Genomic DNA, 12,491 nt, shown 5'->3' with positions numbered 1-12,491 from the left:
CTGAAGGCACTGTAGAAGGCCGTCTCTAATAAGCAAGCGCCTGTTGTGTTCAGTGATATAAGCAAATAAACGCCTGGGCTATTAATTTCTGTTTTACGGTCGTAACATACTGAATTTCTTTCAATGATGTACGGATAAAACTTAACAGTCACATACACTACTATATTGGACATCTGTCCTAAGTAACCTACCATAAAAATTAGTCAGTTGCTTCCACAGACAAACCAGGCAGGTGAATCATGGCGTTGAGGTAAGTGGTTGGTTGAACTTGGGTGGGTTCAGAAGTAAAGCACTAGGGTGTGTCTACAGGGTAGTATTGTTGTTCTCACCATCCCTGACGGAGGGCCAGGAAGTGAGGGATAAGGAGGACAGCGGTTTCTGCCTGGGTCTCAGCAGAGTTCAGGGACTCAGTGGGTGGATCATTTGCAGTGTTGATCGCAAGGGGAGCAACAATATACCATCTGAAAAACACAAAAGAGAAATACAGTGCATTGTAATATTGTACAGACGGACAGTGGGTTTATATTCACCAAAAAATCACCACCTTCCGGAGACACCTGAAACCCCACCTCTTTAAGGAATACCTAGGATAGGATAAAGTAATCCTTCTCACCCCCCCCTTTAAGATTTAGATGCACTATTGTAAAGTGACTCTTCCACTGGATGTCATAAGGTGAATGCACCAATTTGTAAGTCGCTCTGGATAAGAGCGTCTGCTAAATGACTTAAATGTAAATGTAAATGTATATTAACCTTTGATCTTGTGCCACTAAAGCATTAGGCCAGGGGTGTCAAAAAAAATTCCTGGAGGTGTGTCTACGGGTTCTTACTCCTCCCCTGTACTTGATTAAGGTCATTGATTAATTAGGAACTTCCCTCACCAGGTTGTTTAGGTCTTAATTGGAAACTAATTGAAAGGAAACAACAAAACCAGCAGACCCGCGGCCCTCCAGGAATGTAGTTTGACACCCCTAAATTAGGCTTACTTTTCACCTCCTTTTTGGTGATTTGGAGCAGCCTATTATATAAAACAAAATAGTAAAGTCCACCAAAAATCTACGTCTGTCTCTTACCACTGTGCATAATGTAGGATATATCCCAACAGTGTTCAAAAGTGACTTATGGACAGTATATCACATGTGAGTTTGTGTTCTACAGTTTTAGGCCTTTAGGCTAGCTATAGCATGGGCCTACAGTATGTACGACTGCAAAACTACTGCAAGCACATGACTGCAGAGGTCTAGATTGTCATCTCCTTGACAACTACAAACAGAGACACTTCCTCATCTGGTTTCTAACATGGCCTGGGGAGGGCCACTGTACAGTACCCTGCCTAGCTGAGATCTGTGTCAGAGGCTCAGGAGGTTCACAATAAAGACATCATTACATATACCCACAAGTCAAAATTAGCTTGGTCAGGAAACCGTGCCTAGTAGCCTAGGGAAGTTTAGTGGCCTGGGCCGCTGCCTCCAGATTACATAGCCTATACCACAGCAGCATGGGTTTAAAATCAAATCAAATCTTATTTGTCACATGTACATGGTTAGCAGATGTTAATGTGAGTGTAGCGAAATGATTGTGCTTCTAGTTCCGACAGTGCAGTAATATCTAACAAGTAATCTAACAATTCCCCAACAACTACCTAATACACACAAATCAAAATGGGTGAATGAGAGTATGTACATGTAAGTGTATGGATGAGTGATGACCGAGCGGCATAGGCAAAGTGCAGTAGATGGTATAAAATACAGTATATACACGTGATATGAGTAATGTAAGACATGTAAACATGATTAAAGTGGCATTATTTAGAGTGCATTGTATGAAGTGACTAGTGATCCATTTATTAAAGTGGCCACTGATTGGGTCTCAAAGTAGGCAGCAGCCTCTCTGAGTTAGTGATTGCTGTTTAGCAGTCGGATGGCCTTGAGAGAGAAGCTGTTTTTCAGTCTCTCGGTCCCACCTTTGATGCACCTGTACTGACCTCGCCTTCTGGATGATAGCGGCGTGAACAGGCTATGGCTCAGGTGGTTGATGTCCTTGATGATCTTTTTGTCATTCCTGTAACATCGGGTGCTGTAGGTGTCATGAAGGGCAGGTAGTTTGCCCTTGGAGATGCGTTGTGCAGACCGCACCACCCTCTGGAGAGACTTGCGGTTGAGGGCGATGCAGTTTCCGCACTAGGCTGTGATACAACCCAACAGGATGCTCTCGATTGGGCATCTGTAAAAGTTTGTCAGGGATTTGGGTAACAAGCCAAATTTCATCAGCCTCCTCCAGTTGAAGAGGCGTCTTCACACACGGTCTGTGTGAGTGGACCGTTTCAGTTTGTCTGTGATGTGTACGCCGAGGAACTTAACTTTAGCAACCCTCTCCTCTAGCCTTCCTCTCTACTTCTTTAATATTCAATAAACTAAAAAATAGACCTACGTGAAGTGTGGGACTTCCCCACTCCTTTTAAAAAAGGAAGATAAACCCCTAAGATGGTAGCCGAAGTAAAGGCTCTGCTAAAAATTACAATACAGAAACAAGCTGCTACACATCCGCAGTCCTAACAGAGTATTCACATCCACAGGACCTCTCCGCAGTCCCAACAGAGGATTCCCATCCCCAGGATCTCTCCGCAGTCCCAACAGAGGATTCCCATCCCCAGGACCTCTCCGCAGTCCCAACAGAGGATTCCCATCCCCAGGATCTCTCCGCAGTCCCAACAGAGGATTCCCATCCCCAGGACCTCTCCGCAGTCCCAACAGAGGATTCCCATCCCCACGAACTCTCCGCAGTCCAAACAGAGGATTCCCATCCCCAGGACCTCTCCGCAGTCCCAACAGAGGATTCCCATCCCAAGGACCTCTCCGCAGTCCCAACAGAGGATTCACATCCCCAGGACCTCTCCGCAGTCCCAACAGAGGATTCACATCCCCACGAACTCTCCGCAGTCCCAACAGAGGATTCACATCCCCACGAACTCTCCGCAGTCCCAACAGAGGATTCACATCCCCACGAACTCTCCGCAGTCCCAACAGAGGATTCACATCCCCACGAACTCTCCGCAGTCCCAACAGAGGATTCACATCCCCACGAACTCTCCGCAGTCCCAAGAGAGGATTCACATCCCCACGAACTCTCCGCAGTCCCAACAGAGGATTCACATCCCCACGAACTCTCCGCAGTCCCAACAGAGGATTCACATCCCCACGAACTCCCCGCAGTCCCAACAGAGGATTCACATCATTGCTTTCTATATAGCGAGTTGGTGGTGGTCTATCTATGGGTAGCGACAGCTTCCATCTTCCAATTTGTTATTGCGAAGTTTGCACATTCAAACCAGTCGCCAATGATCAAATCGCTGAATGTCTCCTTACGTCTCCTTCCATTATAATTGAATGATTTACAGTAGCTTAGTCAGTCAGTGTTAAACAACGAGAATCTTCCATAAGTGAGATGTAACAGCAACTTTTTAAAGTTGTGGTGGCTAGCCTAATTGAGTGGGTCCGCATAGTTAGTCAGTTCAACCATTTAGCTTAGCCAATGGTGAAGGTGTGCTCATTTCTTAAAGAGGGGTGACCCCTCACACCCTTAAGAACTCAATCTAGAAATATGGACAGACATTTTCTTTCACATCTGGTATGATTTACTAATGTCAATATGCTAATATGCTAATAATTCAAAGTGACTTACAGTAAGTCTTTAGTTAGGCTACTATGAACATTGATTCAAATCTGGAAAATGGAGAGCACATCCCATAGAATGGCCCTGACTTGACTACCAAATTACAATATAGCCTATTAGGCCTAGCCTACAGGGTTAACGTTCAAATGGCTATTCCTGTACACATCCACCTAAAGGGATAGTTTGGGATTTTGACAATGAGGCCCTTTATCTACTTCCCCAGAGTTAGATGAACTTGTGGATTTTTATGTCTCTGTGTGCAGCAACTTCCAATCACCGCGCTAACGCTAGTTAGCATTGGCTCGTGAAACTACTTTTTAACTTCCTTCATACTGGAAGCAGATGCATAAAAATGGTATCCACGATTTCACCTGACTCATTGCCAAAATCCCAAACAATCCCTTTAAGCCAAGAATTGATGAACGCTTCACCTTGAAACCGAGGCTCACCTAAATGTACCCTAAGTGGCCACACAACCAAAGCGCATGCAACATGAAGTATGACTCACTGTAGGGCGTTTTTTGGGGTGACATAAGTAACATGAATTGATTAGCTGGTATTCAACTGGCTGGTGCTACACTACCTCCTCAGGTACTCCTCAAGGGGTGTGGTCAACAAGTGATTGAATTAATATAGAACGACCCACAAGTACGTTTAATGCTTAAATTAAAGCATAGCCACATAGGCTACATACAGAACAGTTTTAAAGTTCCACCAATTAGGCCCTCAGTTATTAGCCCGGAGGGACACTGAGACTTTCATTTTTTTAACACCTGTAATGGCATTTCCTGCAATCTAGAGCAAATAAATGCCTTATATCCCACCAACAGATATTAGCTAAATATCACCTGTGTCATATTTGAGAGCAGTTACAAAATACTAATTTGAGAAACCCATGGACGGCCTCTAGCTCTTGGCTAACATGGTGTCACCAATTTTCTTTCAAATAGACTGTATTCATAGGGGCCCAAGGGCGGGAATACATTTCGGGGAGGACGTAGGAGTTTCATTTTCTGTATAACCTCAGCGTTAATGGTCACGCAACACAACCCTAACGCTTTGTTGAGACAGACTCTGGAAATATGGCAAAGAAGCACAATGCTTACCTCTGCCCCATCCCGATTCAGAATGTATTCTGAGTAGATCAAGAGCTGAGGTTTTGGGGTGCTCTGCAATTCTTTATTGAAAACAAACGACTAGCAAAATCTAAAAGTTAAAATCACAGTTTGAATTAAAGCTAACATTACCGTATGAGTGATAGGCAGGCAGTTAGGCCTACTAGTCCAGGCGATGTGTGAAAAACTTTTTTTCTAAAAGCATGAAACTTGGAATAGTTGCATAGTTTGGGGCTCGGAATATTTTCAGTTATGGAGCCATCACAAAAACTTCTGCTGGCCATTTTTCTATTCCACTATAAATGGACAATGAATTTTCCTTACTATCTGCTGAAATGAACATGATATCAACGGAAAAGGTGATGTCTACATCTAGGCTATGTTTTGATGGTCAATGATTACAATGGTATCATACAACATCATAAATCTATAGATCTTTCATCATCACAGATCTCTAGACTTTGCCAACAACCTCTCATTGTCCATTTTCCAAACATGTACGATCTGGAGCACTGAGCAGAACAGCCTCAAACAAATAACATCAACAGCAATGTCAAATCAAACAATCCTATGTAAGGGGCATGTTTTAAAAAACGTTATGGATGTTACATTGCCTGTCCCAATAAGAATGGCTTATTAAGGGGATTCGCCATATCAACTTCTCCTGTAAGAGCTCTTCTTTGTCTACACCCATTCAGCATCACTCACACACTCTTAAGCCTTAGCCCCACCCATCTCTTCACATGTGAGGCCATGTGCTATACAGTGTGAGTACAGGAGTGTACTAAACAACAGATTTCAAGACTAAAGGCTGGTTTATACTATGTCTATCGACATGTCTGTAGACAGCTGTTGCAGTGACATCATGAACATTATATTATTATCCGACATCAAACTTGTCATTGTCGTTATGAAAAAGTATAAACACAAAAAACGATAGGTATAAAAATACTTGTTTACGTTCAAATGCCTCTTCTGTAAAGTAGTGATGCGTGACAAATGCCCATTTTCCTGAAATTAGTCACATTTACTCAAAAGTCTACAAAGTGAGTCTGTCCTCGTGTTTCTTGGCAATTTACATTGTTTTGTTCACACGGTCTGTTGTTCATTTGAGTTTGCTGCTTCAAATGATAGCGAAGAGATGCTGTCTACTACTAATCCGATCCAAAATCTCACACACACAGACACACATGACAGGAACTGAGTAGCCTCTTTACCACGGTAACTTCACATCCTTAAAGCGGTAGCTGTTTTTGGGAACTTCATCTCAGTGCTAGAGGCACCACTACCGACTGTGGTTCGATACCAGGCTGTATCACAACCGGCCATGATTGGGAGTCCCATAGGGCGGCACACAATTGGCCCAGTGTCATCCAGGTTAAGGTTTGACCGGGTTTTTAATTTTATATTTAACCTTTTATTTATAGGCAAGCCAGCTAAAAACAAATTCTTATTTACAATGACGGCCTACCAAAAGGCAAAAGGCCTCCTGCGGGGACGGGGTAGGCCGTCATTTTAAATAAGAACTTGTTCTTAACTGACTTGCCTAGTTAAATAAAGGTTCAATAAAAAAATAAAAAATATTATTCTGTGGCGTTTATTAGAGGTTGGCACCCAACATTATGGCGCATTAATGCCACCCATTGTACTGGAGTGTCCCTGCCTCCCATGATCTCGCCATCACGGTTGACAACTCCATTGTGTCCTCCTCCCAGAGCGCTAAGAACCTTGGCGTGATCCTGGACAACACCCTGTCGTTCTCAACTAACATCAAGGTGGTGGCCCGTTCCTGTAGGTTCATGCTCTACAACATCCGCAGAGTACGACCCTGCCTCACACAGGAAGCGGCGCAGGTCCTAATCCAGGCACTTGTCATCTCCCGTCTGGATTACTGCAACTCGCTGTAGGCTGGGCTCCCTGCCTGTGCCATTAAACCCCTACAACTCATCCAGAACGCCGCAGCCCGTCTGGTGTTCAACCTTCCCAAGTTCTCTCACGTCACCCCGCTCCTCCGCTCTCTCCACTGGCTTCCAGTTGAAGCTCGCATCCGCTACAAGACCATGGTGCTTGCCTACGGAGCTGTGAGGGGAACGGCACCTCAGTACCTCCAGGCTCTGATCAGGCCCTACACCCAAACAAGGGCACTGCGTTCATCCACCTCTGGCCTGCTCGCCTCCCTACCACTGAGGAAGTACAGTTCCCGCTCAGCCCAGTCAAAACTGTTCGCTGCTCTGGCCCCCCAATGGTGGAACAAACTCCCTCACGACGCCAGGACAGCGGAGTCAATCACCACCTTCCGGAGACACCTGAAACCCCACCTCTTTAAGGAATACCTAGGATAGGATAAAGTAATCCTTCTCACCCCCCCCCTTAAAAGATTTAGATGCACTATTGTAAAGTGGCTGTTCCACTGGATGTCACAAGGTGAATGCACCAATTTGTAAGTCGCTCTGGATAAGAGCGTCTGCTAAATGACTTAAATGTAAATGTCTTAGCTTAAAAATGTACCAATAGAATTATAAAGGGTTCCTGCAGATGCAGGAATGCCCACATGCAGGAATTGTGGGCGGCAATTACACCCTTCTCCAATTTCTTGAGTCTCGACATATAGCCCATTGGGTGATTGGTTAAGACCTCTTGAGTGTGTGACATCACAAAGATGCTTTACAGAGCTGTGTGTTTAGCTAGCTCGTGCCCCGGCATGAGCAGTTAGCACTGACCGAACGACTTGGGAAATATAGCTTCAGCTTGATCACCAGATTAATTGGGAAATAAATGAAAGCCTCACCAGCTAGCTACCAATCTATTTTAGTTTCATTGTCTGAAAAACGAGCCCACTAATTATTTTTACCTTACCACAAATGGTCTGGTATGTGTCGCTTGATATGAGCAAATTTACCTATTCTTTGATACATTTGGGTTATGCGTACACGATTAGTTAGTGGCTATTGCCTGGATGAAATCCCCAGGCAGACTAGGTGAAAAATCTTTCTTTGCCCATGAGCAAGGAACTTAACCCTAATTCCTCTTGGAAGTCTAGAAATGACAAAAAATGTAAATGTAAAAATCTAGCTAGCTACATTTCAGTAATTAGCTATGCTCCTAAATACGGTGGTCTTTGGATAAACAAAGTTGGAAGAGTTGAAAATATTTATCTGAAAATGAGCTAGTCGCCAGTTATTGTTGCCCGTGGCGTAATCATGTCTAACGTAGCCTGTGTGCCCATGAGCTCCCAAGGCAAGATATCTGTGTCTTTTGGCATCTACGATTAGCTAGCCATTTGGCTACTGCATGGCCGGTGTAAACCAGCATGCCAGCTAGCCAGCTACATTTCAGTCTGTAGCTATTCTTCTAAATGTGGTGGTTACTGGATAAACTAGCTATGAGTTGAACACATTGGGGCGGCAGCGTAGCCTAGTGGTTAGAGCGTTGGACTAGTAACCGGAAGGTTGCGAGTTCAAACCCCCGAGCTGACAAGTTACAAATCTGTTGTTCTGCCCCTGAACAGGCAGTTAACCCACTGTTCCCAGGCCGTCATTGAAAATAAGAATATGTTCTTAACTGACTTGCCTGGTTAAATAAAGGTAAAAAAATAAAAAATATTTGGCTGAAAACTAGTAGCCAGTTGTTGTTGCCCATGGTGGACTCATATCTAACCCACTGGCTCCTGAAGTCTGTTTATGGCCCCATGAGCAAATTTGCATTTCGCTAGCTGAGCTGTTTTATAAGAAAATGGCTGAAAATGACTGTAGCTAGCAAGCCAGCTCTCCTCTGCGCCAATGTCATTGGGGCGCGGGAATGTCAAATTCGTATTTTTGTTTTATGTTAACTGTCATTGAAGTTCAGATCCGAGGCAAGAGAAATTGTCCACCATGTTTTGTATTTTGGTAAGGGCTCAGAGCAGGGCCTAAAATTCACTTTTTGGTCCATCAGCCACTGTGGTAGGTAGATGAAAAAAATCTACCAGCCACTCAGATTTTTTAGCAGCCAAAATTTTTTGGTGCCATAATTCAACTCAAGCTAGTTTATCCAGTAAGATGTAATGTGATATATTGCTAAATTTCATTTTTTTCCCACCAGAGTATTTTAACTAAATTATCCGATGAGACTAAATGTTCATTTTATTTATTTGATTAGGCAAGTAAGTTAAGAACAAATTATTGTATACATCGATGACCTACCCCAGACAAACCCGGACAATGCTGGGCCAATTGTGCGCCGCCCTATGGGACTCCCAATCACGGCCGGATGTGATACAGCCTGGAGTAGGGGACGACAACGGTAGCTAGCTAGGCCACCGGTAGACAAGAGTACTTCGCCCCCACCTGTCAGGCACTGTTTTCCCACAGTTCTGTGAACGACGGCAAGGGCAAGCGTTTGGAAGGTGGGAGCATAGGACGCTGTGTGCTAACTTGTTTGCTAGCTAGCTCGGAGGACTCCAGTACACAGCAGGCGGGATAGGTAGTTAGCTAGCTAACGATAGCTAGACCAACAGTAGACAGTGTCCTTTGCCCTTGCCTGTCAAGCACTGCTTTCCCGCAGTTCTGTTAACGGTGACAAGGGCAAGTGTTTGGAAGTTGGGAGCGTAGGACACTGTGCTAACTTGTTTGCTAGCTAGCTAGGAGGACTCCAGTACACAGCAAGTGGGAGGCAAGATAGGTAGCTAGCTAGCACACCTGTAGACAGTGTACTTCGCCCACCGCCTGTCCGGCATTTTTCCCACTGCAGTTCTGTTAACGACTGTGAGGGCAGGTAGCTTGTTAGCTAGCTAGGACTCCGGTACACACACGGCAGGGGCGACACAGGTAGGTAGCTAGCTAAGACACCGGTAGACAATGTCCTTCGCCCATGAAAAGCACAGAAAATATTTATATTTCCCTTTTGACCACATTTGAATCGCAGAGACAAATCCATAATATCAAGTTTAACACAAGCATGAAGATCACGTGCACCAATGGGCTGTTCCTGCAGATACAGGAACGCCCCGAACTACGGCTGCAATCACACACTATTGTGAAATTGCCCTCACTTCCTATGGAACGAAATTTCGCCTCCTGTAACTACAGATTCTGATTCAACCCTTACCAATGATACACTTATCTACCTCCCTAGTCAGATTAACTTGTGGATACCATTTATATGTCTCTGCATGCGGTTTGAATGAAGCTGCTAACTAGTACTAGCGCAATTGCTAACAAGAATCAGCGCATGATTAAGTCTATGGCTATCTGCTAGCATAACGACCTCTTAACTTTCTTCATACTGGACACAGACATAAAAATTGTATCCACGATTTCATCTGACTCTGGGGAAGTAGACAAGGCATCATTGCCAAAATCCCGAAGCATCCCTTTAACCTTAACCACACTTCTAACCTTATGCCTAACCTTAAATTAAGACCAAAATAAAATATTTGTTTCCATGAATTTTTACGATAAACCAGTAGCAAATGTGGATTTTGTGGCTATGGTAACTTGTGACAACCCCTAGTTTGTTATTAACAAATAAACTGACTCGCTGCCTAATTAAATGCATGAAGAAATAATAGTTAGCTAATGAACTATAGCACAATCGTACATTTTAGACTAAAATACATGTTAAAGCATATGCATGCTTGTCATAACTTCCTAAAGCATTCGCAACATAGCGGTCGTTGCCTGCTGCTCATCCTTGGGTGTTTTGCATGGTCTCTCACTGTCTTGCAGCTGTGATTCGAGGAATCTGAACTAGCTAGCTAGCTAAATCATTGCAGGTAACGTCAGCTGCAAAGACAACCTGATTCCGCATGGCAAAACACCAAATGATAATGCAAAACCACTACAAAGATACGATAGTGCCTTATTGTCGCATCAACAAAACTACGAATAACACCCACTTTCGGTATAGCTAGCTAGCCACCATCAGACGTTCTCATGTTCTGTGCTGCGAAGAGGCGGCAGCTAGCTACTGAGACTAGCATGGCTAGTGCTAGCTCGTGGGACCTTTAACATAAGAATATCCATCATCTTACCCTTTTAATTCTGGTTGTCAGTCGTCTATAGTGGTTACTTTATATGTGTTTTATGTTGATGCTTGTTAGATCGCACAGTAAAGATACATCCTGCCGTATAATCTCCATCGGCGGTGTTTTTCTTCCATCCGCCCAACTTCAGCACCGACACCGAAACAGTTGATATACTGCGCATGCGTGCTGCTGTCACTGTCAGCTCAACCCTGGCCAGGCAGGGTGCGGGAAAGTGTGTTGCTTACATTGATTTTTCAAAGATGGAGAAGTAATATTAAAACATTTACTGTAAGTTTCCCAGTGTCTTTGCCACATCAGAGCCACATAGATGGCCACCGTCCTCTCTCCTTGGCACACCTTAATGTAGTCTGAAATACAATTGCTGATTTAATTCTTACCCAAGTTTTTACAATTCCTGCTTACACCATTGGTTCAATACTTATGTCAATCTAAGCACCAGCAAGTTGTTGCTCAAGCATGTGAAACTTAAACATGTGTTTGCATATGGAATGTATACAATATTTCTCTGAACCAAGATGAACAATTGTTTGGCTCTACCAAAATATTAAGTATTCTTTAACAGAATGTTGTTGTTTTTTAAATCTTGTGTTTGTAATCATTTGGATAATAAATTGCAATAGGAATAGGCATTTTGTATCACCAGCTGATTATTATAGAACACATTTTAGCTCCAACATGATCTTAAACAATCTTATCTTAAAATGGATGCAGACTTTTAACACAAATTAAATAATACAAGTGACATTTTTATAGAAAAAGTAATGATCTTTTCTCATATTTAGGTCAACAAGAGAACCATAGAAGTACCCTGACAAATATCTAACATAAATGGGAATGAGAGTCTGTTCTCACCAGAGATAGAAAAGAGCCCTGTGTGCTTTCAAGCCCCTCCATCACACCTGACTAATTGTGGTTGCTGTTGTAGTCTACTATCTTGGTATGAGGGCTTCAGTGCCAGTGGACATGTCATGTCTATATGGGATACAGCTTTGGTCAAATTGATGGTAAAAATTGACTTTTTTTATTTTATTTTTGCTAACCCTAACCCTTTTCCTAACCATAACCTAATTTTCCTAACCTGCTGCATAAGTTCTCCTAAACTGCTCTATTTGGACAAAAGCTGTATCCCTTCTAGACAAAATCCAGTGGACATTGCAGTTTTACCTTGTGAGAGATGGGAAGTGCAACAAATGTTTGCTCTAATCCTCCACTGGGAGGCATCAAAACCATGTTGCCTTCTAATTCCGATGACTACAATGGGTAAATCATGCCTATTGATAAATGGAGGGCAATAGAAATTATATTCTGAAAATTCATGGTGTTACTGTATAATGTGATAGTAGTGACTCATTAAAAAGTATAGCCTATTTATTTTGTACAACTCGAAGAGGAAATTATAGAGACATTTTCATATTATAGAATACATTTATAAGGCCTAATGTAGGCTAATCAATACAGGGGTTAAGTAACACTGAATGTCGTTTCATTATGCCCAGTGGCATAAGAACATCAAGGAATTAGTCAACCTCTCCCAAACTGAGGCAACCTTCCACAAAAAGGGTCTTAGACCAGACAATAAACATGGTACAGCAAATTAGTCCCTACCACCCAGCTCTGCTGCCCTCCTTTTTACCAGCATGCCCTGCTCCAACAGTCCAAGCCTGGGAAGTCTACAGAAA

The 12,491-nt window shown here is 43.3% G+C and overlaps 1 protein-coding gene across 2 annotated transcripts in view; it reads right to left on the bottom strand.

The window, feature by feature from the left end:
• rgs17 (regulator of G protein signaling 17) overlaps nucleotides 1-10,940 on the bottom strand; it is a 39,363-nt gene extending 28,423 nt beyond the window's left edge. Inside the window, exons 1-2 of one of the 2 annotated variants that reach the window (XM_046355302.1) lie at nucleotides 10,798-10,940; nucleotides 192-461 (exon numbers count right to left, since the gene is read on the bottom strand). In XM_046355302.1, coding sequence (XP_046211258.1) covers nucleotides 192-194 — 3 coding nt within the window. In that variant the 5' untranslated portion in view covers nucleotides 195-461; nucleotides 10,798-10,940. The remainder of the gene's footprint in view (nucleotides 1-191; nucleotides 462-10,797) is intronic. The other variant, XM_046355303.1, reaches the window with a different exon arrangement.
• Nucleotides 10,941-12,491: the final 1,551 nt, after the last annotated feature.

This window comes from Oncorhynchus gorbuscha, linkage group LG07, assembly GCF_021184085.1.
Source record: "Oncorhynchus gorbuscha isolate QuinsamMale2020 ecotype Even-year linkage group LG07, OgorEven_v1.0, whole genome shotgun sequence".
NCBI classification, from domain to species: Eukaryota; Metazoa; Chordata; class Actinopteri; order Salmoniformes; family Salmonidae; genus Oncorhynchus; species Oncorhynchus gorbuscha.
Note: the sequence above shows the minus strand (reverse complement) of the source record. Positions and strands in the feature narration are given on the sequence as shown.